The sequence below is a fragment of the Chlorocebus sabaeus genome, chromosome 4 (assembly GCF_047675955.1).
Source record: "Chlorocebus sabaeus isolate Y175 chromosome 4, mChlSab1.0.hap1, whole genome shotgun sequence".
Lineage (NCBI taxonomy): Eukaryota > Metazoa > Chordata > Mammalia > Primates > Cercopithecidae > Chlorocebus > Chlorocebus sabaeus.
In genome coordinates this window covers 92,626,475-92,653,362 of record NC_132907.1, presented here as the reverse complement: position 1 = coordinate 92,653,362, position 26,888 = coordinate 92,626,475, and the positions used below count along the sequence as shown (strand labels likewise).

The following is a 26,888-nucleotide window of genomic DNA, read 5'->3' as shown; positions in this document are numbered from 1 at the left end:
CGCAGGCATGGGGAAGCTCAGGTGCCGTCTGGATGGGCGCACATGCAGTGTGCAGAGATGGTGCATTCCTGAGAGCTGGGGTCCAGGAGGAACCGGACAGCTGTACTGGGGTCTTCTGGAGTATTCTAAGAACTGCCCAGGAGAGCAGAGGTTGCCCTGGGATGAATCAAGGATCAGAGAGAGGCAGCCGCTCCACTAGAAAGGGCTCCTGAGGGATGGACACTCCTGCTATCTCCACTCACCTTCCTTGCCAACCACAGCAGGGTCTGGCTTCTCCACAGAAACCAAGAGAGAACCACAAGGCCTAACTGCCCGTAACAAGCTGAAGCATCGTGGTGCACAGACATTTCATGCCTCAGTTACATTAGGTGCTAGACATACCTGGGCATCCGCCTGAAAACCTAAGTAGATGCTGTGCTTGGCCCCAGGCCATGGAGTCATTTGTCACCAAATCCCAACCCTTCCCCTGAAGCCCTGCCAAGGTGAGTTTCTGGCGAAAGCAAGCATGAAAGACTGCATGGGGGTCCCTGAGACCACCCTCCAACTTGAAAGGGTACAGACTAAACCAGCCAAGGGAAAGGGCTGCTGGGGAAGCCAGGCGCTTCCAGAGCCCTCCCAGCGGAGTCACACAGGGTGCACCGGATTCCTCCAGCAAGGAGCTGGGACAGCTAGTGCTGTGGTGCGGACCAGGGAGGCTCTCCTGAACCTGGGGGTCAGTCAGGGAAGTTCTAGCCACCCACAGGGAAAGCAGGTGTTTGCCATCCATCACCTTGTTGGTCAACTACCCAGGCAAAGTAGTGCAACATGGCTCAAGTCTCTCTCATCAGTCAGAACACTGCAAAAGCTCAGTTCCCAGGAGCCAGCCAAGGGCCCTTCCTGGGAATGTGCAGGGTCTGATCAATCCAGGCCTGTTGAGTTAACCCCTTCCCACACAGGCAGATCAAATCTGCTCCATCACTGGGGCAACAAATACCATCACCCACATTCCTGGGCCCACGTGAGGGAAGGACAGTGATGGGACTGGACATGTGCTTCACAGGGCACTGTCCTGCCTCTGAGGTCTGATTTGTCTCAGTTCTTTTTAATGTGGGATCTCCAATAGAGCCTCAACTGTATTTGATTAAAACAAACTAACAAAAAAAAACCGGCCAGGTGTGGTGGCTCACACCTGTAATCCCAGCACTTTGGGAGGCCAAGGCAGATGAATCATGAGGTCAGGAGTTCGAGACTAGCCTGACCAACATGGTGAAACCCCGTCTCTACTAAAAATACAAAAATTAGCTGGGCATGGTGGCGCGCACTTGTAATTCCCAGCTACTCAGGAGGCTGAGGCAGGAGAATCGCTTGAACCTGGGAGGTGGAGGTTGCAGGGAGCCAAGATCGCGCCATTGCACTCCAGCCTGGGAGACAGAGTGAGACTCTGTCTTAAAGAAAAAAAAAAAACTTCAAAAGAATGTAAGAAATATTTCTTAAAGTACAGCTTTAAATATGCCCCTTAAAAATACATCAATGTTATATTAAGGCAAACCTACTTCAGAAGCACAGAGACTTGAAAAAAGTTAATTTCTTGTAATTTCAGGATGTTTTGGGAATGAGGAACAAGCACAGAAAATGGGCTAGGAGGACAGTGGATGACACCGATGGGCTGATCACGGTTCCAGGATGGTCTCGCCATGGAGGTGACAGGGTGAATGCTGCAGTGCAGGACTGGGGGCGCCACAGGAACGGGTGCTCCAGGTAGGGTGTCGTCCTGGAAGGATGAGAGTCCTGAGAACAGCTGGGTGGGAGCAGGGTCCGCCGGCTGCGGGGGTGGGGAGGGTGCCATGAGGGCCTGAGAGCAGTGAGGCAGGGGAGGAACCCTAATCCCTCATCTGCACGAGACGTCAGGCCTGCCAGAGCCCCATGGAGCTCGGAACAGAGCTGGGGAGGAGCATTTACCAGGCCTCCCGTCCCCTCCCTCTGCCCACTGGGATTGCTCCTGAAGGAAGAAGAACCCATCAAGTCCTTGTAAAAGTGCTGGGAGAGAACCCCTGACAGTGCCTGGTGCTCACTCCTGGGGAGCCACTGTCGCAGGTGAAGTTTCTGGGCTCAGGCCCATGGCACCTGGAAAATGTCGCATTTCAGTGAAATGATCTTCAAAGCCCAAGAGGAAATGTTCCAGGCACCCCTCAGAGACCCTGTGAGGCAGGAAGGACAGTGGGGCCACAAGGGTCCCCAGCTTCTCCAGCTCGACCTGTGCCTGGAAATTACTCCCTGAAATCGTGAGCAGAGCTGGATGCTGGGTCAGTTCTGTGATCTGTGGGACTCTACCCTTAATGGCTTCATTTATTTACAGGGATCGAACCTTATATTTATCTATTTAAAGAAAGAAATTGGTCATTTCTTAGATTCACCTGTGCTTGAAATACCTTTTTAAGAACATTTTCTAGCCATTAAAGAACATAAGTCAATTTTCTTTTTTCATTTCCCTGTTGCTATGTGACAAAGGTAATATTCTATACTTTTTGTATTAAAGGACTTCAAATTATTGATACTTTAGATGACTTCTAAAGTCCTTGCCATATTCTGAATGAAGAATGTGAGCCCCAGGTTAGAAACATCAACGTGATGTGGACTATTCTGAGCTCAACAGAACTGACTGAACTAGCAGTGTGTGTTTTTGCTGCTTCGTCCACTCACTCACTGTCTGAGACCCATTCATGTCTCTGGAGGTCCCTCACTCGCCTTGCGCTGGCTGACTCCCCTGACGGACTTGCTGGGACGTCCTCACCCATCTGCCGTGAACGAGCATTTGGATCTCTTCCCACTCCGGTTTGTGTGAACAGTGACACCAGGTGCATCTGAAATATGCGACATGCCCAGGTGCACGCGGGGTGTGTGCAGCTCCCTGACCCCTCTGCGGCGGGACAGCAATGAGGCCCAGGGCGTAGCGGGGAGGTCTGGGTGTGGGACCAGGCTGGGGTTGGAGAGAGGACACTGGATTCTGGACTTTATCTGAGGGCCGAGCAGCAGGCGTCATGGCAGATCGGGTCTGGTGTTGAACTGACCTGATTGTCGCAGAGAACTGATGTTCATGGTTTCTCTGAATAACATAGAAATGGATCCTTGTGGTCTTGAAACTTGAGAATGTGACATGTGTCTTATTTGAGTTCCTTTCTCAGGAAACTGACCATCAGGCCTCCCGGGTAGTGTGAAGGAACAGAGACTCAGCAGATCACGGCATCTGGTCAGTGAGACACCAAACCCTTCACCCATCATGAGTGCCTGATCAGCCACCTGCCTCCTCCTGACCAACTCCTCTTCCTCTCTCCCCCTAATTCCTGTTTTCCTTACACATAGTCACATTTCTTCCCTGCTATACAGTCAGTCAGGAAAATGCATTTGAGGCTGACCTCCCATCTCCTAGCCTGCAGCTCCTGATGCACGCCTTCTTCACTGGCAGTAACCATCGTCTCAGTGACTGGCTTTCTGTGTGCTGAGCAGTAGGATCTGGAACAAACCCCTGCATTTTGGAAACATGGAGAGCAGCCTCAGCAGGCCCCCGGCCCCGAGTGCAGTCATGACTACCAAGGACCCACACCAACCCCCAAAGGTGAGTGTGGACAAGAAGAAAAGGCTCCTGAGGACCCAACCAGGAGAATTCCTGCAATGTCACGGAGAATCACGGCCACCCGGCCCATGCCCCCATTGCAGGGCAGCTGCAAGATTCAGCTCATTTGTCTTCTTTCCTGGACATGTTCAAATCTCTTTCAACACAACCTTGTGATCCTGAGATTCCATCAAGATGTGCATTGTTTTACAATATTGCTTTAATTTACTCTGCCAGCTATCTGGGGAAATGCAACCTCATCAGCAGAAATTATTTCCTCCCTGCCGCTTTTGAAATCTGTTATTTCCTATAGCCAGGTACTGAGCCCTTCAATTGAGGTCTAAACCCTCCACCCTCTCCCTCCGGGGTCGCCAAGCTGGTGGTTTGTTCCACGCTCCCAGGCAGATTGTGTCAACTCAAAGTCCAACGTGCTTAAGAAATACTTTTTGTGTTTTTTTCTTAATTTTAGGTTTGTTTTTTTTTTAATGTTTTTGTTTCATGGAGGTGACACCCTCTGTCTTTGACTTGTGGGCGCCTTCCTCCTTCAGTCTGCATGTACTGAAGCCAGTGTCTGCTGTACAGCCTCTCAGCCGCAGCCCACGGTGAGGTGCAGGTGCTCAGCCTTCACCCCAGAGAGCACCTCCATTTGCCCCTCCACCCGTAGCCCCTCGAAACCACTGCCCTGCTTCCCAACACGGTAGCACTGTTTTCTCCAAAGTGTCATGTGGCGGCATCCTTCGGCCTGTGCCCACCAAAACTAGCTTTCTTCACCAGGCATGTGGCCTGGGAGACCTGGGGCATTTTGGGTGCATGTTTCCACTGCTGGTTGGTGCCCCCTGTGTGGAAGCATCCGTGTTGGTTCACGCCTTCTCCTGCCAATGGACAATTTGTTTTCTTCCAGTTATTGGCAATGAGCAATGAGGCCTAAACACTTGAGTGCAGGTTTGTGTGTGCACGTTTAAGTTTTCCCTTGCGGGAAATTTCAGGAGTGGGGTTGCTGGATGACGTGGTAAGGATGTGCTTAACTCAATAAAACTTCCGGACCACGTTCCAGCATGGCGGGATCCCTCCCATTCCCACTGCCGCTTATGAGGGTCCCGGTTCCTCTGCATCGTCACTAGAAGCTGGGTTGGCCCGTGGTTTTTGTCTGTTTTTAGCCATTTTAATAGATTTGCAGAGGTACTGTTGACTGGCATTTCTCCAGCATCTCTATGATGTTGAGCCTCTTTCTCGGGCAATATGCCCTCCTTATACCTTCCTTGATGAGGGCTCCATTAAAATATTTGCCTTCTCTTTAATACTGGGGTTTTTACTTTCTTATGGTTAAGTTTTGACGGTTCTTCGTATATTCTGCGTGCCAGTACATTGTGAGATGTGTGATTAACCAATATTTTTTTCTAGCCCATAGTTTGCATTTCATTCTTTTAAGATTTTTATATTGCTTTATAGAATTATAATTTTAAATTATGACTAAATTTAATTTGTCAATCTTCTATGAATCATGCCTTTGGTGTCATGTCTAAGAACTTTTCACCTAACCCCAGGCCATACAAATTTTCCCCTGTGTTTTTATCTAATGGTTTTATAGTGTTATGTTCTCCATTTAGGCCTGTGATAAATGTTGAGTAACATTTTGTGTCAGCCACGGCCATACCTTTTTCCGTCTCTGACAGTATCTTGGGTGTTTGCAGCTCTCAGTGCCCCGTGCAGTTCCCGTCTTCTTGGTCCGCTCTTTCTGTGAGTTTCAGGGCGTGTCTTAGTGCTGACGCTGTCCTGGTCCATCAGGGGGTCCCATGGGCTTGTCCGTGTGGGAAAGTCGGGACTGTGATGTTGACGGGATGCTGTGAGTCGGGGAGGTTCTGAGCTTGTCCGTGCGGGAAAGTCGGGACTGTGATGTTGACGGGATGCTGTGAGTCGGGGAGGTTCTGACGGGGTTTCCATGTAGGAGAGAGAGGTGTTTGGTTTTCTGGATGGGGCAGACTTGAGAGGGGACAAACTTGAGAAATGCCACCAAGGGGAAGCCCAGGCAGAGCAGGTCTTGGGGCCACCCAGTCGTGTGGGCACCAAACGTGGATGTGTCAGTGGCCATGCCAGGAGGTAAACCCTCACCCAAGGGCCTCTGGGTGTCCAAGGCCAAGTCTTGTTCAAGAGTTGTGTTCAGCTGAGCCAACAATGGCAGACATGCACAGGGGAAATCCCATGGTTCCTCTGTTTAAATCCCCTGCTAATCCCACCCGACTCAGAGAAGCAGCCAAGTCCTCACAGCAGCCTGCAACACCCACCTGACTCAGCCTCCTCTTGGCTCTGATTCTCCCTCCCCTCCTATCCCTTTCTGTCTCTTCTGCCACCAGAGAGGAGATCCTCCATGTTCATCCTGGTGGATTCAAACCCATGTTTGCCACACAGATAGTCACCGGAATGAATAGGTATAATCTATAAAGAGTCCTTTTGAAAAAGAAAAAGGCAGGCTGGACATGGTGGCTCACGCTTGTAATCCCAGCACTTTGGGAGGCTGAGGCAGGAGAATCACCTGAGGTCAGGAGTTTCAGACCAGCCTGGACAACATGGTGGAACCCCATCTCTAGTAAAAATACAAAAATTAGCTGGGTGTTGTGGCGTGTGCCTGTAATCCCAGCTACTCAGGAGGCTGAGGCAGGAGAATCACTTGAACCCAGAAGGTGGAGGTTGCAGTGAGCTGAGATCACGCCACTGCACTCCAGTCTGGGTGACAGAGTGAGACTCTGTCTCAAAAACATAATAATTGGAATAATAAAAGAAAAGTGCAAAAATTCAAACAACTTAACAGAAACTGGGCAAAAGAGCTGAACCGGCCCTCCACAGAAGAGGAGATGTGGAGGAACGGCTAATGAAAACACGAAGAAGGGGCTCAGCCCAACAGGGGGAGATATCATGTGACACCCACCAGACTGGCAGAAATCCCACAACCCAATCAATGCCAGTGTTGGGGAGAACAGAGAGTAGCAGGAACACCAGGCACGGCTAAGAATGGTTATGAAATATATTTTTGTTACGCTTGTATATGAAAGGGGGTGTGTTGTGGGTTATGAGGAAAATTACATTTCTTACCTGGGATGAAATTTTAAAACTTGAAAGCTACTGACCCGAAGAAACTTGTACGTGTGTAAAAAGAAATGCCCAAGAACGTTCCTAGCAAAACACAGTCCTAAGGGCCCCAACCTGGCCAAACACTCACCCACAGGGAAATGAAGACATTTCCCGTGCTCCCCTCAGACGACGGGAGATCACGCAGCAATGACAATGAATCATATCAGTGTGGGTGGGTCTCAGGGGGAGAATGGAGATGGGAGATCACGCAGCAATGAAAATGAACCACGTCAGTGTGGGTGGGTCTCAGGGAGAATGGAGATGGGAGATCATGCAGCAATGAAAATGAATCACGTCAGTGTGGGTGGGTCTCAGGGAGAGAATGGAGATGGGAGATCACGCAGCAATGAAAATGAACCACGTCAGTGTGGGTGGGCCTCAGGGAGAACGGAGATGGGAGATCACACAATGAAAATGAACCACATCAGTGTGGGTAGGTCTCAGGGGGAGAATGGAAGACAAAAACAGACATTGAGCAGATGCTTAGAGCCATGCAGTGCAGGAGCAGCCACACAGGAGAATTTCCTCACATCAAAGTTCAAAACTACAGCCGAGGCAACAGAGCAAGACCCTGCCTCAAAAAGAAAATAGTTCAAAAACTAAATGGCATATTTTTTGGGATGTACACATACGCGGTGAAAGAAACATACTGTGAAGAAAAGTACGGGAACAATAAAGATTAAAGCAGGAAGTGATTCCCTCTGTAGGAGAAGGGAAGGGACTGGGACTCAGGCAGGGCCTCCAGGGAATATCTGAAGTTATGTCTCTTCAGATTCTATTCCCTAAACTTGGTGGAGGTCCTCTGTGTCCAATGTGTCGATATTCTTTATATTTTACCCATATTGTACCAATGCTTTATTTCTATTCAATATTTAGAAGACAGTTATAAACAAGATGCATTAAATGGCAAGATGGCCGATGAACATCAGGAAGGAACATCCATGAGGTTCCATCCACAGAACCTCACCATGGATACGCTTGTGATCAAAGGCCTGGTCTCCCCTCACAACACAGAGCAGAGGCCGCACCATCATAGTGGAGCAGGAGCAGCTGGGACAGGGCCCTTCTGTGAACCTGCTGCATCGCCAGGCTGTGCAAACGGACTCAGCGGCCAGAACTCACAGAGTATCAGTATCAGCACCGAAACCTCACAGGAAAAATGGTAAGTTCTAAGTTTCTCCATTAATAGTAACTCTCAGATTAATGTCTGTCATCCATCGCTTCTCCAAGAAATAACTTTTTATAGCTTTGCATGAGTCTATTTTTCAATTTATATTTTATTTTACTAACTAATTGAAAAGATATATATTGTGTGTGGTGTCTGATTTTGTCTGTCAGGATAATCATAGTTTAATTTCTATTATTATGATTATAGCAAAATCACTTAGTTTTTTTTAAGCTTTTCAATTCCTGAGGGTATTAATCAGGGTCTTCCTGTCTCATGAGACAGAAAACAAATCCAAACTGTGTAAAAGAAAAAGGAATGTAATGATCACGAGGACTGAGAAGCTCCCAGGCTTAACTTGCTTGGGATTCAGCTACATGTACAGTTTCAAGTGGGGTACTGTAACTCTCTCTCTCTCTCTCTCTCTCTCTACTTCCCCAACATCAGCTGCATGTTTAGCCCCACGAACTTCAGACTTAAACAGCATCACTGGCTCCTGACCAGGATTCCAGCTCCACGAACCTCAAACTACAACACCAGCCTTCCTTCTCCTTAGGTCTCTAACTCCAAAACCTAAGACATCAGTGGCAGTACCTACTCTTCCTGGAGGCTCCAGCTCTGACAGCCTCAGACTTGAACTGCAGCACCAGCTCTTCCCCGGATCTCCAGCTCCACCACCCTCAGATTTAAACAGCAGCAGCACCAGCTCATCCGTGGGTCTCTAGCCACGACACTCAAACTATGACAACATCAGCTCATCCCCAGGTTGCCAACTGCATGACAATCCAACTAGAAACACACCAACTCCTCCCTGGGTCTCCAGCTCCACAAACCTCACACTACAAAAGCAACACCAGCTCCTCCTCAGGTCTCCAGCTTTACAACCTAAGACAGTGGCAGCTCCAGCTCCTCCTAAGGGCTCAAGCTCCAAGCCTCTCAGACTTGAACCTCAGCACTAGCTCTTCCCTGGATCTCCAGCTCGACGACCTTCAGATTTACACAACAGAAGAACCAGCTCCTCCCTCGGTGTCCGGCTACACGACCCTCAACTAGAACATCAGCTCTTCCCAAGGTCTCCAGCTCCAGGGCCCACAAACTAGAATAACAACGCTTCCCTCTGTATCTCCAGATCAACAAACCTCAATTAGGAATGCCAACACCGCTCCTCCGCGGGACTCCAGCTTCACAACCCAAAACTAGAAACACCAACACAAGCTCCTCCGCGGGTCTCCAACTCCACGACCCACAAACTAGAACAACGCTCCACCCGTATATCCAGCTCCAAAACCCTCAGCTAGAAACACCAACTCCGGCTCCTCCGTGGGACTCCAGCTGCATGACCCTCAATGAGAAACACAAACACTGTCTCCTCCGTGGGTCTCCAGCTCCACGACCCTGAACCAGAAACACCAACAACAGCTCCTCCACAGGTCTCCAGCTCCGCGAACCACGAACTAGAAAACAATGCTCCAGCTTGTATCTCTAGCTTCACAACCCTCAACAAGAAACACCATTGCTGGCTCCTCCACGGGTCTCCAGCTCCACGACCCACAAACTAGAAAACAATGCTCCACCCTAGATCTCCAGCTCCATAACCCTCAACGAGAAACACCAACAATGGCTCATCGCGGGTCTCCAGCTCCACAACCCTTAACTAGAAACAAGAACTCCGGCTCCTCCATGGGTCTCCAGCTCCAAAAACCACAAACTAGAAAACAATGCTGCACCCTGTATCTCCAGCTCCACAACCCTCAACGAGAAACACCAACAATGGCTCCTCCGTGGGTCTCCAGCTCCATGACCCACAAACTAGAAAACAACGCTCCACCCTGTATCTCCAGCTCCACAACCCTCAACGAGAAACACCACCACCGGCTCCTCCACGGGTCTCCAGCTCCACGACCCACAAACTAGAAAACAATGCTCCACCCTGTATCTCCACCTCCACAAGCCTCAACTAGAAACACCAACACCAGCTGCTCCGCAACTCTTCAGCTGCACGACCTTGAACTAGAAACACCAACAGAAGATCCTCTGCAGGTCTCCAGCACCACGACCCTCAACTAGAAACACCAACACTGGCTCCTCTGCGGGTCTGCAGCTCCATGACCATCAACTAGACACACCAACAGCGGCTCCTCCGAAGGTCTCCAGCACCACAATCTAACAAGAAACACCAACACTGGCTCCACTGCAGGTCTCCTCCTCTACGACCTTCAGCTACAAACACCAACACTGGCTCCTCCACGAGTCGCCAGGTCCACAACCTACAAACTAGAAAACAATGCTCCACCCTGTATCTCCAGCTCCACAACACTCAACGAGAAACACCAACAATGGCTCCTCTGCAGGTCCTAGTTCCACAACCCACAACTAGAAACACCAACACTGGCTCCTTGGCAGGTCTCCAACTCCACGACACTCAACTAGAAACATCAACGCCGACTCCTCCATGGGTTTCCAACTCCACGACCCTCAACTAGAAACAAAAACTCCAGCTCCTCCACGGGTCTCCAGCTCCGCAACCCACAAACAAGAAAACAACGCTCCACCCTGTATCTCTAGTTCCACAACCCTCAACAAGAAACACCACCACCGACTCCTCCACGGGTGTCCAGCTCCACAACCCACAAACTAGAAAACAATGCTCCACCCTGTATCTCCAGCTCCACAACCCTCAACAAGAAACACCACCACCGGCTCCTCTGCGGATCTCCAGCTCCGCGACCCACAAACTAGAAAACAATGCTCTACACCGTATCTCCACCTCCACAATCCTCAATGAGAAACACCAACAACGGCTCCTCCGAGGGTCTCCAGCTCCACGATCCTCAACTAGAAACACGAACACCGGCTCCTCTGCGGGTCTCTAGCTCCACGATCATCAACTAGAAACACCAACAATGGCTCCTCCACGTGTCTCCAACTCCACGACCCTCAACCAAAAACACCAACGAAAGCTCCTCCACGGGTCTTCAGCTCCACGACCCACAAACTAGAAAACAATGCTCCACCCTGTATCTCCAGCTCCACAAACATCAACTAGAAACACCAACTGCAGTTTCTCCGCGAGTCTCCAGCTCCAAAATCCTCAACTACAAACACCAAGACAGGCTCCTCCGCAGGTCTCCAGCTCCATGATCCTCAATTAGAAACAACAAAACCGGTGCCTCCGAGGGTCTCCAGCTCCACAAAGCACAAACTAGAAAACAATGCATCACTCTATATCTACAGTTCAACAACAGTCAACGAAAAACACCAACAATGGCTTCTCCATGGGTCTCCAATGCCCCAAACCTCAACTAGAAACATCAACACTGGCTCCTCCGCGGGACTCCAGCAACAAGACCCTCAACTACAAACACCAACACCAGCTCCTGACGGGTCTCCAGCTCCAAGACATTTAACTAGAAACACCAACAGCTTCTTCTCCACAAGTCTCCAGCACCATGACCCTCAGCAAGAAACAACAACACCGGATCCTCTGCGGGACTCCAGCTCCACGATCCTGAACTAGAAACATCAACAATGGCTCCTCCGCGTGTCTCCAACTCCAAACCCTCACCCAGAAACACCAACGACAGCTCCTCCACGGTTCTGCAGCTCCACGACCCACAACCTAAAAAACAACCATCCACCCTGTATGTACAGCTCCACGACCCTAAAACAAAGACACCAACAGCGGCTACTCCGCCATCGCCACCTCGATGACCCTCAACTAGAAACACCAACTATGGCTCCTCCATGGGTCTCCAGTTCCACGACTCTCAACTAGAAACACCAACTCCAGCTCCTCCACAGGTCTCCAGCTCCATGACCCACAAACTAGAAAACAACGCTCCACCCTGTATCTCCAGCTCCACAAACATCAACTAGAAACACCAACTGCAGTTCCTCCGCGAGTCTCCAGCTCCAAAACCCTCAATTACAAACACCAACATGGGCTCCTCCGCAGGTCTTCAGCTCCACGATCCTCAATTAGAAACAACAAAACCGGCTCCTCTGTGGGTCTCCAGCTCCGCAAACCACAAACTAGAAAACAACGCATCACCCTATATCTCCAGCTCCACAACAGTCACCGAGAAACACCAACAATGGCTCCTCCACGGGTCTCCAACTCCCCAAACCTCAACTAGAAACACCAACACCGGCTCCTACCCGGGTCTCCATCAACACGACCCTCAACTACAAACACCAACACTGGCTCCTGGCGGGTCTCCAGCTCCATGACATTCAACTAGAAACACCAACAGCTTCTCCTCCGCAGGCCTCCAGCACATGACCCTCAGCAAGAAACACTAACACCAGATCCTCCACGGGACTCCAGCTCCACGATCCTCAACTAGAAACTCCAACACTGGCTCCTCCACGGGTCTCCAGCTCCACGATCCTCAATGAGAAACACCAACAATGGCTCCTCCGTGTGTCTCCAACTCCAAACCCGTAACCAGAAACACCAACGACAGCTCCTCCATGGGTCTCCAGCTCCACGACCCTCAAACTAGAAAACAACGCTCCACCGTGTATCTCCAGCTCCACGACGCTCAAACAAAGACCCCCATAGCGGCTATTCCGCCATCGGTACCTCGATGACCCTCAACTAGAAACAACAACTCCGGCTCCTCCATGGGTCTCCAGCTCCACGACCCTCAACTAGAAACACCAACTCCAGCTCCTCTAAAGGTCTCCAGCTCCACGACCCACAAATCAGAAAACAACGCTCCACCCTGTATGTCTAGCTCCACAATCCTCAACGAGAAACACCACCACCGGCTCCTACACGGGTCTCCATCTCCACGACCCACAAACTAGGAAACAACGCTCCACCCTGTATCTCCAGCTCCACAATCCTCAAAGAGAAACACCACCACCGGCTCCTCTGCAGGTCTCCAGCTCGACCACCCACAAACTAGAAAACAACGCTCCACCCTGTATCTTCAGCTCCACAACCCTCAACGAGAAACACCAACAACGGCTCCTCTGCGGGTATCCAGCTCCACGATCATCAACTAGAAACACCAACAATGGCTCCTCCGCATGTCTCCAACTCCACGACTCTCAGTCAGAAACACCATCGACACCTCCTCCACGGGTCTCCAGGTCCATGACCCACAAACTAGAAAACAATGCTCCACCATGTATCTCCAGCTCCACGACCCTCAAAGAAAACACCAAGAGCGGCTGCTCTGCCGTCTCCACCTCGATGACCTTCAGTTAGAAACAACAACTCCAGCTCCTCCATGGGTCTCCAGCTTCACGACCCTCAACTAGAAACACCAACTCCAGCTCCTCCACGGGTCTCCAGCTCCAGGACCCACAAACTAGAAAACAACGCTCCACCCGGTATCTCCAGCTCCACAAACATCAACTAGAAACACCAACTGCAGTTCCTCCGCGACTCTCCAGCTCAAAAACCTTCAACTACAAACACCAACATGGGCTCTTCCACAGGTCTCCAGCTCCACGATCCTCAATTAGAAACAACAAAACCGGCTCCTCCGAGGGTCTCCAGCTCTGCAAACCACAAACTAGAAAACAACGCATGACCCTGTATCTCCAGCTCCATAACCCTCAACTAAAAACAACAACTCCAGCTCCTCCACAGGTCTCCAGCTCCATGACCACAAACTAGAAAACAATGCTCCACCCTGTATCTCCGGCTCCACAACCCTCTATGAGAAACACCAACGACGGCTCCTCCGCGGGCCTCCAGCTCCACGATCCTCAACTGGAAACACCAACAATGGCTCCTGCGTGTGTCTCCAAATCCAAGCCCTCAACCAGAAACACCAACGAGAGCTCCTCCAGGGGTCTCCAGCTGCACGACCCACAAACTAGAAAACAACGCTCCACCCTGTATCTCCTGCTCCACGACCCTCAAACAAAGACACCAGGAGCGGCCATTCCGACATCGTCACCTCGATGACCCTCAACTAGAAACACCAACTCCGGCTCCTCCATGGGTCTCCAGCTCCACGACCCTCAACTAGAAACACCAACTTCAGCTCCTCCACAGGTCTCCAGCTCCACGACCCACAAATCAGAAAACAACGCTCCACCCTGTATCTCTAGCTCCACAATCCTCAACGAGAAAGAGCACCATCGGCTCCTAAACGGGTCTCCATCTCCACGACTCACAAACTAGAAAATAACGCTCCACCCTGTATCTCCAGCTCCACAATCCTCAACGAGAAACACCACCACCGGCTCCTCTGTGAGTCTCCAGCTCGAACACCCACAAACTAGAAAACAACACTCCACCCTGTATCGTCAGCTCCACAACCCTCAACGAGAAACACCAACAACGGCTCCTCCGCGGGTATCCAGCTCCACGATAATCAACTAGAAACACCAACAATGGCTCCTCCGCATGTATCCATCTCCACGACCTTCAACCAGAAACACCATCTACAGCTCCTCCACAGGTCTCCAGGTCCGTGACCCACAAACTAGAAAACAACGCTCCACCCTGTATCTCCAGCTCCACGACCCTCAAAGAAAAACACCAACAGCGGTAGCTCAGCCGTCTCCACCTCAATGACCCTCTAGAAACACCAACTAGAGCTCCTCCACGGGTCTCCAGCTCCAGGGCCCTCAACTAGAAACACCAACTCCAGCTCCTCCACGGGTCTCCAGCTCCATGACCCACAAACTAGAAAACAGTGCTCCAACCTGTATCTCCAGCTCCACAAACATCAACTAGAAACACCAACTGCAGTTCCTCCGTGAGTCTCCAGCTCCAAAACCCTCAACTACAAACACCAACATGGGCTCCTCCGCAGGTCTCCAGCTCCACAATCCTCAATTACAAACAACAAAACCGGCTCCTCCGCGGGTCTCCAGCTCCGCAAACCACAAAGGAGAAAACAACGCATCACCCTATATCTCCAGCTCCACGACCCTCAACTAAAAACACAAACTCCAGCTCCTCCACAGGTCTCCAGCTCCACGACCCACAAACCAGAAAACAGCGCTCCACCCTGTATCTCTAGCTCCACCGCCCTCAATGAGAAACACCACCACCGGATCCTACACGGCTCTCCAGCTCCATGACCCACAAACTAGAAAACAATGCTCCACCCTGTATCTCCAGCTCCACAACCCTCAACGAGAACACCAACAATGGCTCCTCCTCGGGTCTCCAGCTCCACGACCCACAAACTAGAAAATAACGCTCCACCCTGTATCTCCTGCTCCACAACCCTCAACGAGAAACACCAACAATGGCTCCTCCGCGGGTCTCCAGCTCCACGATCCACAACTAGAAACGCCAACAATCGCTCCTCTGCGTGTCTCCAACTCTAAACCCTCAACCAGAAACACCAACGACAGCTCCTCCACGGGTCTCCAGCTCCATGACCCACAAACTAGAAAACAACGCTCCACCCTGTATCTCCAGCTCCACAAACATCAACTAGAAACACCAACTGCAGTTCCTCCGCGAGTCTCCAGCTCCAAAACCCTCAACTACAAACATCAACATGGGCTCCTCCGCAGGTCTCCAGCTCCACGATCCTCAATTAGAAACAACAAAACCGGCTCCTCTGTGGGTCTCCAGCTCCGCAAACCACAAACTAGAAAACAACGCATCACCCTATATCTCCAGCTCCACAACAGTCACCGAGAAACACCAACAATGGCTCCTCCACGGGTCTCCAACTCCCCAAACCTCAACTAGAAACACCAACACCGGCTCCTACCCGGGTCTCCATCAACACGACCCTCAACTACAAACACCAACACTGGCTCCTGGCGGGTCTCCAGCTCCATGACATTCAACTAGAAACACCAACAGCTTCTCCTCCGCAGGCCTCCAGCACATGACCCTCAGCAAGAAACACTAACACCAGATCCTCCACGGGACTCCAGCTCCACGATCCTCAACTAGAAACTCCAACACTGGCTCCTCCACGGGTCTCCAGCTCCACGATCCTCAATGAGAAACACCAACAATGGCTCCTCCGCATGTCTCCAACTCCAAACCCGTAACCAGAAACACCAACGACAGCTCCTCCATGGGTCTCCAGCTCCACGACCCTCAAACTAGAAAACAACGCTCCACCGTGTATCTCCAGCTCCATGACGCTCAAACAAAGACCCCCATAGTGGCTATTCCGCCATCGGCACCTCGATGACCCTCAACTAGAAACAACAACTCCGGCTCCTCCATGGGTCTCCAGCTCCACGACCCTCAACTAGAAACACCAACTCCAGCTCCTCTAAAGGTCTCCAGCTCCACGACCCACAAATCAAAAAACAACGCTCCACCCTGTATGTCTAGCTCCGCAATCCTCAATGAGAAACACCACCACCGGCTCCTACACGGCTCTCCAGCTCCATGACCCACAAACTAGGAAACAACGCTCCACCCTGTATCTCTAGCTCCACAATCCTCAAAGAGAAACACCACCACCGGCTCCTCTGCAGGTCTCCAGCTCGAACACCCACAAACTAGAAAACAACGCTCCACCCTGTATCTTCAGCTCCACAACCCTCAACGAGAAACACCAACAACGGCTCCTCTGCGGGTATCCAGCTCCACGATCATCAACTAGAAACACCAACAATGGCTCCTCCGCATGTCTCCAACTCCACGACTCTCAGTCAGAAACACCATCGACACCTCCTCCACGGGTCTCCAGGTCCAGGACCCACAAACTAGAAAACAATGCTCCACCATGTATCTCCAGCTCCACGACCCTCAAAGAAAAACACCAAGAGCGGCTGCTCTGCCGTCTCCACCTCGATGACCCTCAATTAGAAACAACAACTCCAGCTCCTCCATGGGTCTCCAGCTTCACGACCTTCAACTAGAAATACCAACTCCAGCCCCTCCACGGGTCTCCAGCTCCATGACCCACAAACTAGAAAACAATGCTCCACCCGGTATCTCCAGCTCCACAAACATCAACTAGAAACACCAACTGCAGTTCCTCCGCGAGTCTCCAGCTCCAAAACCCACAACTACAAACACCAACATGGGCTCTTCTGCAGGTCTCCAGCTCCACGATCCTCAATTAGAAACAACAAAACCGGCTCCTCCGCAGGTCTCCAGCTCTGCAAACCACAAACTAGAAAACAACGCATGACCCTATATCTCCAGCTCCATAACCCTCAACTAAAAACAACAACTCCAGCTCCTCCACAGGTCTCCAGCTCCATGACCCACAAACTAGAAAACAATGCTCCACCCTGTATCTCCGGCTCCACAACCCTCTATGAGAAACACCAACGACAGCTCCTCCGCGGGCCTCCAGCTCCACGATACTCAACTGGAAACACCAACAATGGCTCCTCCATGTGTCTCCAACTCCAAACCCTCAACCAGAAACACCAACGAGAGCTCCTCCACGGGTCTCCAGCACTACGACCCACAAACTAGAAAACAACGCTCCACCCTGTATCTCCAGCTCCACGACCCTCAAACAAAAACACCAGGAGCGGCCATTCTGCCATCGCCACCTCAATGACCTCAACTAGAAACATCAACTCCGGCTCCTTCATGGGTCTCCAGCTCCACGACCCGCAACTAGAAACACCAACTCCAGCTCCTCCACAGGTCTCTAGCTCCACGACCCACAAACCAGAAAACAATGCTCCACCCTGTATCTCCAGCTCCACACCCTCAATGAGAAACACCACCACCGGCTCCTCTGCAGGTCTCCAGCTCCACGACCCACAAACTAGAAAACAACGCTCCACCCTGTATCTCCAGCTCCAAAACCCTCAGCTAGAAACACCAACTCCAGCTCCTCCATGGGTCTCCAGCTCCACTACCCTCAATTAGAAACACCAACTCCAGCTCCTCCACGGGTCTCCAGCTCCATGACCCACAAACTAGAAAACAACGCTCCACCCTGTATCTCCAGCTCCACAAACATCAACTGGAAACACCAACTACAGTTCCTCCGCGAGTCTCCAGCTCCAAAACTCTCAACTACAAACACCAACAAGGGCTCCTCCGCAGGTCTCCAGCTCCATGATCCTCAATTAGAAGCAACAAAACCAGCTCCTCTGCGGGACTTCTGCTCCACAATTCACAAATTAGAAAACAACACATCACCCTATATCTCCAGCTCCACAACAGTCACCAAGAAACACCAACAATGGCTCCTCCACGGGTCTCCAACTCCCCAAACCTCTACTAGAAACACCAACACCGGCTCCTCCGCGGGTCTCCAGCAACACGACCCTCAACTACAAACACCAACACTGACTCCTGGCAGGTCTCCACCTCCAAGACATTCAACTAGAAACACGAACAGCTTCTCCTCCGCAGGTCTCCAGCACCATGACCCTCAGCAAGAAACACTAACACCGGATCCTCCACAGGACTCTAGATCCACGATCCTCAACTAGAAACACCAACACTGGCTCCTCCGCGGGTCTCCAGCACCACCACCCACACACTAGAAAACAATGCTCCGCCCTGTATCTCCAGCTCCACAATCCTCAACGAGAAACACCACCACCGGCTCCTCTGCGGGTCTCCAGCTCGAACACCCACAAACTAGAAAAAAACACACCACGCTGTATCGTCAGCTCCACAACCCTCAACGAGAAACACCAACAACGGCTCCTCCGCGGTTATCCAGCTCCACGATAATCAACTAGAAACACCAACAATGGCTCCTCCGCATGTATCCATCTCCACGACCTTCAACCAGAAACACCATCTACAGCTCCTCCACGGTTCTCCAGGTCCGTGACCCACAAACTAGAAAACAACACTCCACCCTGTATCTCCAGCTCCACGACCCTCAAAGAAAAACACCAACAGCGGCTGCTCCGCCGTCTCCACCTCGATGACCCTCAACTAGAAACACCAACTCCAGCTCCTCCACGGGTCTCCAGCTCCAGGACCCACAAACTAGAAAACAACGCTCCACCCGGTATCTCCCGCTCCACAAACATCAACTAGAAACACCAACTGCAGTTCCTCCGCGACCGTCCAGCTCGAAAACCTTCAACTACAGACACCAACATGGGCTCTTCCACAGGTCTCCACCTCCACGATCCTCAATTAGAAACAACAAAACCGGCTCCTCCGAGGGTCTCCAGCTCTGCAAACCACAAACTAGAAAACAACGCATGACCCTATATCTCCAGCTCCATAACCCTCAACTAAAAACAACAACTCCAGCTCCTCCACAGGTCTCCAGCTCCATGACCCACAAACTAGAAAACAATGCTCCACCCTGTATCTCCGGCTCCACAACCCTCTATGAGAAACACCACCGACGGCTCCTCCGCGGACCTCCAGCTCCACGATCCTCAACTGGAAACACCAACAATGGCTCCTCCGTGTGTCTCCAACTCCAAACCCTCAACCAGAAACACCAACGAGAGCTCCTCCACGGGTCTCCAGCTCCACGACCCACAAACTAGAAAACAACGCTCCACCCTGTATCTCCTGCTCCACGACCCTCAAACAAAGACACCAGGAGCGGCCATTCCGCCATCGTCACCTCGATGACCCTCAACTAGAAACACCAACTCCGGCTCCTCCATGGGTCTCCAGCTCCACGACCCTCAACTAGAAACACCAACTTCAGCTCCTCCACAGGTCTCCAGCTCCACGACCCACAAATCAGAAAACAACGCTCCACCCTGTATCTCTAGCTACACAGTCCTCAACGAGAAAGAGCACCATCGGCTCCTAAACGGGTCTCCATCTCCACGACCCACAAACTAGAAAATAACGCTCCACCCTGTATCTCCAGCTCCACAATCCTCAACGAGAAACACCACCACCGGCTCCTCTGTGAGTCTCCAGCTCGAACACCCACAAACTAGAAAACAACACTCCACCCTGTATCGTCAGCTCCACAACCCTCAACGAGAAACACCAACAACGGCTCCTCCGCGGGTATCCAGCTCCACGATAATCAACTAGAAACACCAACAATGGCTCCTCCGCATGTATCCATCTCCACGACCTTCAACCAGAAACACATCTACAGCTCCTCCACGGGTCTCCAGGTTCGTGACCCACCAACTAGAAAACAACGCCCCACCCTGTATCTCCAGCTCCACGACCCTCAAAGAAAAACACCAACAGCGGTAGCTCAGCCGTCTCCACCTCAATGACCCTCTAGAAACACCAACTAGAGCTCCTCCACGGGTCTCCAGCTCCACGGCCCTCAACTAGAAACACCAACTACAGCTCCTCCACGGGTCTCCAGCTCCATGACCCACAAACTAGAAAACAATGCTCCAACCTGTATCTCCAGCTCCACAAACATCAACTAGAAACACCAACTGTAGTTCCTCCGTGACTCTCCAGCTCCAAAACCCTCAACTACAAACACCAACATGGGCTCCTCCGCAGGTCTCCAGCTCCACAATCCTCAATTACAAACAACAAAACCGGCTCCTCTGCGGGTCTCCAGCTCCGCAAACCACAAAGTAGAAAACGACGCAGCACCCTATATCTCCAGCTCCACGACCCTCAACTAAAAACACAAACTCCAGCTCCTCCACAGGTCTCCAGCTCCACGACCCACAAACCAGAAAACAGCACTCCACCCTGTATCTCTAGCTCCACAGCCCTCAATGAGAAACACCACCACCGGATCCTACACGGCTCTCCAGCTCCATGACCCACAAACTAGAAAACAACGCTCCACCCTGTATCTCCAGCTCCACAAATATGAAGTAGAAACACCCACTGCAGTTCCTCCGCGAGTCTCCAGCTCCAAAACCCACAACTACAAACACCAACATGGGCTCTTCCACAGGTCTCCAGCTCCACGATCCTCAATTAGAAACAACAAAACCGGCTCCTCCGCGGGTCTCCAGCTCCGCAAACCACAAACTAGAAAACAACGCATGACCCTATATCTCCAGCTCCACGACCCTCAACTAAAAACAACAACTCCAGCTCCTCCACAGGTCTCCAGCTCCATGACCCACAAACTAGAAAACAATGCTCCACCCTGTATCTCCGGCTCCACAACCCTCTACGAGAAACACCAACAACGGCTCCTCCGCGGGTCTCCAGCTCCATGATCCTCAACTAGAAACACCAACAATGGCTCCTCCGTGTGTCTCCAACTCCAAACCCTCAACCAGAAACACCAATGACAGCTACTCCACGGGTCTCCAGCTCCACGACCCACAAACTAGAAAACAACGCTCCACCCTGTATCTCCAGCTCCACAACCCTCAGCTAGAAACACCAACTTTAGCTCCTCCATGGGTCTCCAGCTGCACTACCCTCAATTAGAAACACCAACTCCAGCTCCTCCATGAGTCTCCAGCTCCATGACCCACAAACTAGAAAACAACGCTCCACCCTGTATCTCCAGCTCTACAAACATCAACTAGAAACACCAACTGCAGTTCCTCCGTGAGTCTCCACCTGGAAAACCCTCAACTACAAACACCAACATGGGCTCCTCCGCAGGTCTCCAGCTCCACGATCCTCAATTAGAAACAACAAAACCGGCTCCTCCGCGGGACTCCAGCTCCGCAATCCACAAACTAGAAAACAACACATCACACTATATCTCCAGCTCCACAACAGTCACTGAGAAACACCAACAATGGCTCCTCCACGGGTCTCCAACTCCCCACACCTCAACTAGAAACACGAACACCGGCTCCTCCACGGGTCTCCAGCAACATGACCCTCAACTACAAACACCAACACTGGCTCCTGGCGGGTCTCCAGCTCCACGACATTCAACTAGAAACACCAACAGCTTCTCTTCCGCAGGTCTCTAGCACCATGACCATCAGCAAGAAACACTAACACCGCATCCTCCACGGGACTCCAGCTCCACAATCCTCAACTAGAGACACCAACACCGGCTCCTCCACGGGTCTGCAGCTCCACGATCCTCAACTAGAAACACCAACAGTGGCTCCTCCGTGTGTCTCCAACTCCAAACCCTCAACCAGAAACACCAACGACAGGTCCTCCACAGGTCTCCAGCTCCACGACCCACAAACTAGAAAACAACGCTCCACCCTGTATCTGTAGCTCCACAACCCTCAATGAGAAACGCCACCACCAGCTCCTACACGGGTCTCCAGCTCCAAGACCCACACACTAGAAAACAATGCTCCACCCTGTATCTCCAGCTCCACAATCCTCAACGAGAAACACCACCACCGGCTCCTCTGCAGGTCTCCAGCTCCACGACCCACAAACTAGAAAACAACGCTGCACCCTGTATCTCCAGCTCCACAACCCTCAACAAGAAACACCAACAATGGCTCCTCCGCGGGTCTCTAGCTCCACGATCCTCAACTAGAAACACTAACAATGGCTCCTCTGCTGTCTCCAACTCCAAACCCTCAACCAGAAACACCAACGACAGCTCCTCCACAGCTCTTCAGCTCCACGACCCACAAACTAGAAAACAACGCTCCACCCTGTATCTCCAGCTCCACGACCCTCAAACAAGGACGCCCACAGCGGCTATTCCGCCATCAACACCTCGATGACCCTCAACTAGAACACCAACTCCGGCTCCTCCATGGGTCTCCAGCTCCACGACCCTCAACTAGAAACACCAACTCCAGCTCCTCCACAGGTCTCCAGCTCCACGACCCACAAATCAGAAAACAACGCTCCACCCTGTATCTCTAGCTCCACAATCCTCAAGAAACAACACCACCGGCTCCTACATGGGTCTCCATCTCCATGACCCACCAACTACAAAACAATGCTCCACCCTGTATCTCCAGCTCCACAACCCTCAATGAGAAACACCACCACCGGCTCCTCTATGGGTCTCCAGCTCGACTACCCACAAACTAGAAAACAACGCTCCACCCTGTATCTCCAGCTCCACAACCCTCAACGAGAAACACCAACAACGGCTCCTCTGCGGGTATCTAGCTCCACGATAATCAACTAGAAACACCAACAATGGCTCCTCCGCATGTATCCAACTCCACGACCCTCAACCAGAAACACCATCGACAGCTCCTCCACGGGTCTCCAGGTCCGTGACCCACAAACTAGAAAACAACACTCCACCTGTATCTCCAGCTCCACGACCCTCACGGAAAAACACCAAGAGTGGCTATTCCGCCATCTCCACCTCGATGACCCTCAATTAGAAACACCAACTCCAGCTCCTCCATGGATCTCCAGCTCCACGACTCTCAGCTAGAAACACCAAGTCCATCTCCTCCACGGGTCTCCAGCTCCACAACCCACAAACCAGAAAACAACGCTCCACCCTATATCTCTAGCTCCACAACCCTCAATGCGAAACACCACCACCGGCTCCTCCACGGGTCTCCAGCTCCACGACCCACAAACTAGAAAACAATGTTCCACCCTGTATATCCAGCTCCACAACCCTCAACGAGAAACACCACCACTGGCTCCTCTGCGGGTCTCTAGCTCCACGACCCACAAACTAGAAAACAACGCTCCACCCTGTATGTCCAGCTCCACAACCCTCAATGAGAAACACCAACAACGGCTCCTCCCCAGGTCTCCAGCTCCACAGCCTAAGTCATGAGAGGCAGTACTGGCTCTTCCTGTAGATTCCAGATCGAAGACCCTCAGATTCGAATCGCAGGACCTTTTCCCCACTAGATCTCCAGCTGCACAATACTCAAACTGCAACAACATCAGCTCCTCCTAGGGTGTCCAGGTGCAAGACCCTCAAACTAGAACGGCTCCTCCCAGGGTCTTCAGCTCCACGGCCCTCAAACTATAAAGACAACAGCTCCTCCCTGCATCCCCAGCTCTACAACCATCAAACTAGAACACCAGTTCCTCTCCAGGTGTCCAGCTCCACGGCTCTCAAATGAAAACAACATCAGCTCCTCCCTAGTTCTCCAGCTGCACGACCCTCAAATTGGAACATGAGCTCCCCGCCGTGTCTCCAGCTGCATGGCCCTTAAACTGGAACATCAGCTTCTGGGCCCTCAAACTGGAACATCAGCTCCCACTGGGTCTCCAGCTGCATCGCCCTCAAAGTGGAACATCGGCGCCACCCTGAATCTCCAGTTGCATGGCCCTCAAACTGGAACATCAACTCCCCCACGGTTCTCCAGCTGCACAGCCCTCAAACGGAACATCAGCTCCCACCGGGTCTCCAGCTGCATTGCCCTCAAAGTGGAACATCGGCGCCACCCTGAATCTCCAGTTGCACGGCCCTCAAACTGGAATATAGACTCCCCTCTGGGTCTCCAGCTGCACGGCCCTCAAACTGGAACATCAGCTCCCCTCCTAGTCTCCAGCTGCACGGCCCTCAAACTGGAACATCAGCTCCCCTCCTGGTCTCCAGCTGCACGGTTCTCAAACTAGAACATCAGCTCTCTTGCCATGTGTCCAGCTGCATGGCCCTCAAACTGCAACATCAGCTCCCCGCTGAGTCTCCAGCTGCATGGTGCTCAAACTGGAACATCAGCTCTCTGCCCTGTGTCCACCTGCACGGCCCTCAAACTGGAACATCAGCTCCCCACTGGGTCTACAGCAGCACTGCCCTCAAACTGGAGCATTAGCTTACCCCTGTGTGTCCAGCTCCCCGGCCCTCCAATTGGAACATCAGCTTCCTGATGAGTCTCCAGATGCACAGCCCTGAAACTGGAACACCAGCTCCCCCCCGGGTCTCCAGCTGCATGGCTCTCAAACTGGAACATCAGCTCCCCCCAGATCTACAGCTGCACGGCCCTCAAACTGGAACATCAGCTCCCTGCTGGGTCTCCAGCTACACAGCCCTCAAACTGGAACGTCAGCTCAGTCCTGGACTCCAGCTGCACGGCCCTCAAACTGGAATAGGAGCTGCCCCACCGAGTTCAAACTGTTCCAGTTTGAGGTCCGTACAGCTGGAGACCCGGCAGGCAGCTGACGTTCCAGTTTGAGCGCCATGCAGCTGGAGACCCGGGGGTAGCTGATGTTGCAGTTTGAGGGCCGTGCAGCTGGACACATGGCAAGAGAGCTGCTGATGTTCTAGTTTGAGAACCGTGCAGCTGGAGACCAGGAGGGGAGCTGATGTTCCAGTTTGAGGGCCGCACAGCTGGAGACCAGGCGGGGAGCCAGTGTTCCAGCTGGAGACCCTACAGGGAGCTGATGTTCCAGTTTGAGGGCCGTGCAGCTGGAGACCAGGAGGGGAGCTGATGTTCCAGTTTGATGTTGCCCCCCAGGTCTCCAGGTGCAGGGCCCTCATACTGGAACATCAGTTCCCCGCCCAGGCTCCAGTTACACGGCCCTGAAACTAAAACATCATTTCTCCCCCGGGTCTCCAGCCGCACCGCCCTCAAACTGGAACATCTGCTCCCCGTCAGGTCTCGAGCTGCACGGCCCTCCAACTGGAATATCAGCTCCCCGCCAGGTCTCCAGCTGCATGGCCCTCAAACTGGAACATCGGCTCCCCACGGATCTACAGCAGCACGGCCTCAAAATGGAACATCAGCTCCCCGCCGGGTCTCCAGCTGCACGGCCCTCAAACTGGAACATGAGCTCCTCTCCAGTTGCAGAACACTAATACTAGAAAAATGCCAGCTCCTCCTGGGTTCTACAGCTGCGCAACCCTCAAACTAAAGAAACGCCAGCTCCTCTCTGGGTCTGCAGCTGCATGAACCTCAAACTAGATCACCTCTCCCCCTGGATCTCCAGCTCCACGACCCTCACAGAGGAACAGCCACACCAGCTCCTTCACTGTCTTCAGCTCCACAACCTAAGACATCAGTGGCAGCACCAGCTCCTCCGTGGACCTCCAGCTCAACGACTCTCAGGCAGACTTAAAGGCAGCGTCGGCTCCTCCCCAAGGCTCCAGCTCCACCACCCTCAGATTTGAATAGCGGTAGCACCAGCTCCTGTCCGGGTCTTCAGCCCCACAACCCTCCCTGAACAATCCCTTCTCACAAAATTCAGCAGTCAAGAAAACTGCAGCAGAAGTAAATGAATAAATGTTTTGTTTTCAAATCGATGTATCTTTTATGTTCATGAGTTAACTTTTCTACTTTCCATTAACCTTGTAATCTACTTATGTCCAATGTGAGACAAACACACCAGTTGAAATGACGTTTAAAAACTTAGAAATATTTTTAATATAATCAACACACAGCCGTAGACGCGATCTTATTTCTCTCTGCCTGTACAGAAGTCTTGTGAAAATTCAAACTATGAATTTACTTTGTTGAGATTCCCAGAATACACATTAATCCCAAATGTTACTCCCCTCCTTAAAATCTTTTAACATGTTCCCATCACCCGAGCATAAATGCCAGCTCCCATTCACAGCCCAAGGTGTCCAGGATGGCCCTGCCCTCTGCCCTGGTCTGTGGACTCCCCTCTTACGTGCCAGCACCCATCCACAGCCCACAGTGCCCGGCACGGCCCTGCCCTCTACCCTGGCCTATGGTCTTCACTCTGGTGCCCAGCCCGGCCCTTCACCCCTCTGTCCTGGCTTATGGTCTCCCCTCTTAAATGCCAGCACCCATCCAGAGCCCACAGTGCCCGGCACAGCCCTGCCCTCTACCCTGGCCTATGGTCTTCACTCTGGTGCCCAGCCCGGCCCTTCACCCCTCTGTCCTGGCTTATGGTCTCCCCTCTTAAATGCCAGCACCCATCCAGAGCCCACAGTGCCCGGCACGGCCCTGCCGTCTACTCTGGCCTAAGGTCTCTCCCCTCTGCCATTCCCTTCCTCCTGGACAGGCCTCTGCCAGTTCCCCAAACCACAGAGGCTCAGGCCTGACTCCGGACCTTTCCCCTGCTGTGCCCTCTGCCTGGGGTGCCTTTCCCCAGCTCCACATCCTCCTCTTAACTCACTCAGCTCCAGCCTGCTGGTCGCCCCTCAGGTGGATGAACACATGGTGTCCTCCCGCCCCACCGGCCTTGGCATAGGCTCTTCTCCGTGCCAGACACACTCCCCCTCTCACTATCGGGGTTTACTCTCTAAATACCATTCATCCTTGGAGTCTCCACTGAAATATCGCTCCCTGCCCACCCCCTCACTGGGACTTAACCTTGGTTAGGTTGCCAACCCATCTCCTGACTCCAGGAAGCCAGATGCCATCCTAGCACTTGGAACT

At 52.1% G+C, this 26,888-nt stretch overlaps 1 protein-coding gene across 1 annotated transcript in view; it reads right to left on the bottom strand.

Moving 5' to 3' along the window:
• Nucleotides 1-1,554: 1,554 nt before the first annotated feature.
• Nucleotides 1,555-26,888, bottom strand: part of LOC140711554 (uncharacterized) — a 38,914-nt gene continuing 13,580 nt past the window's right edge. The window contains exons 7-8 of the mRNA XM_073014902.1: nucleotides 5,244-5,514; nucleotides 1,555-1,750 (exon numbers count right to left, since the gene is read on the bottom strand). Coding sequence (XP_072871003.1) covers nucleotides 1,576-1,750; nucleotides 5,244-5,514 — 446 coding nt within the window. The 3' untranslated portion in view covers nucleotides 1,555-1,575. The remainder of the gene's footprint in view (nucleotides 1,751-5,243; nucleotides 5,515-26,888) is intronic.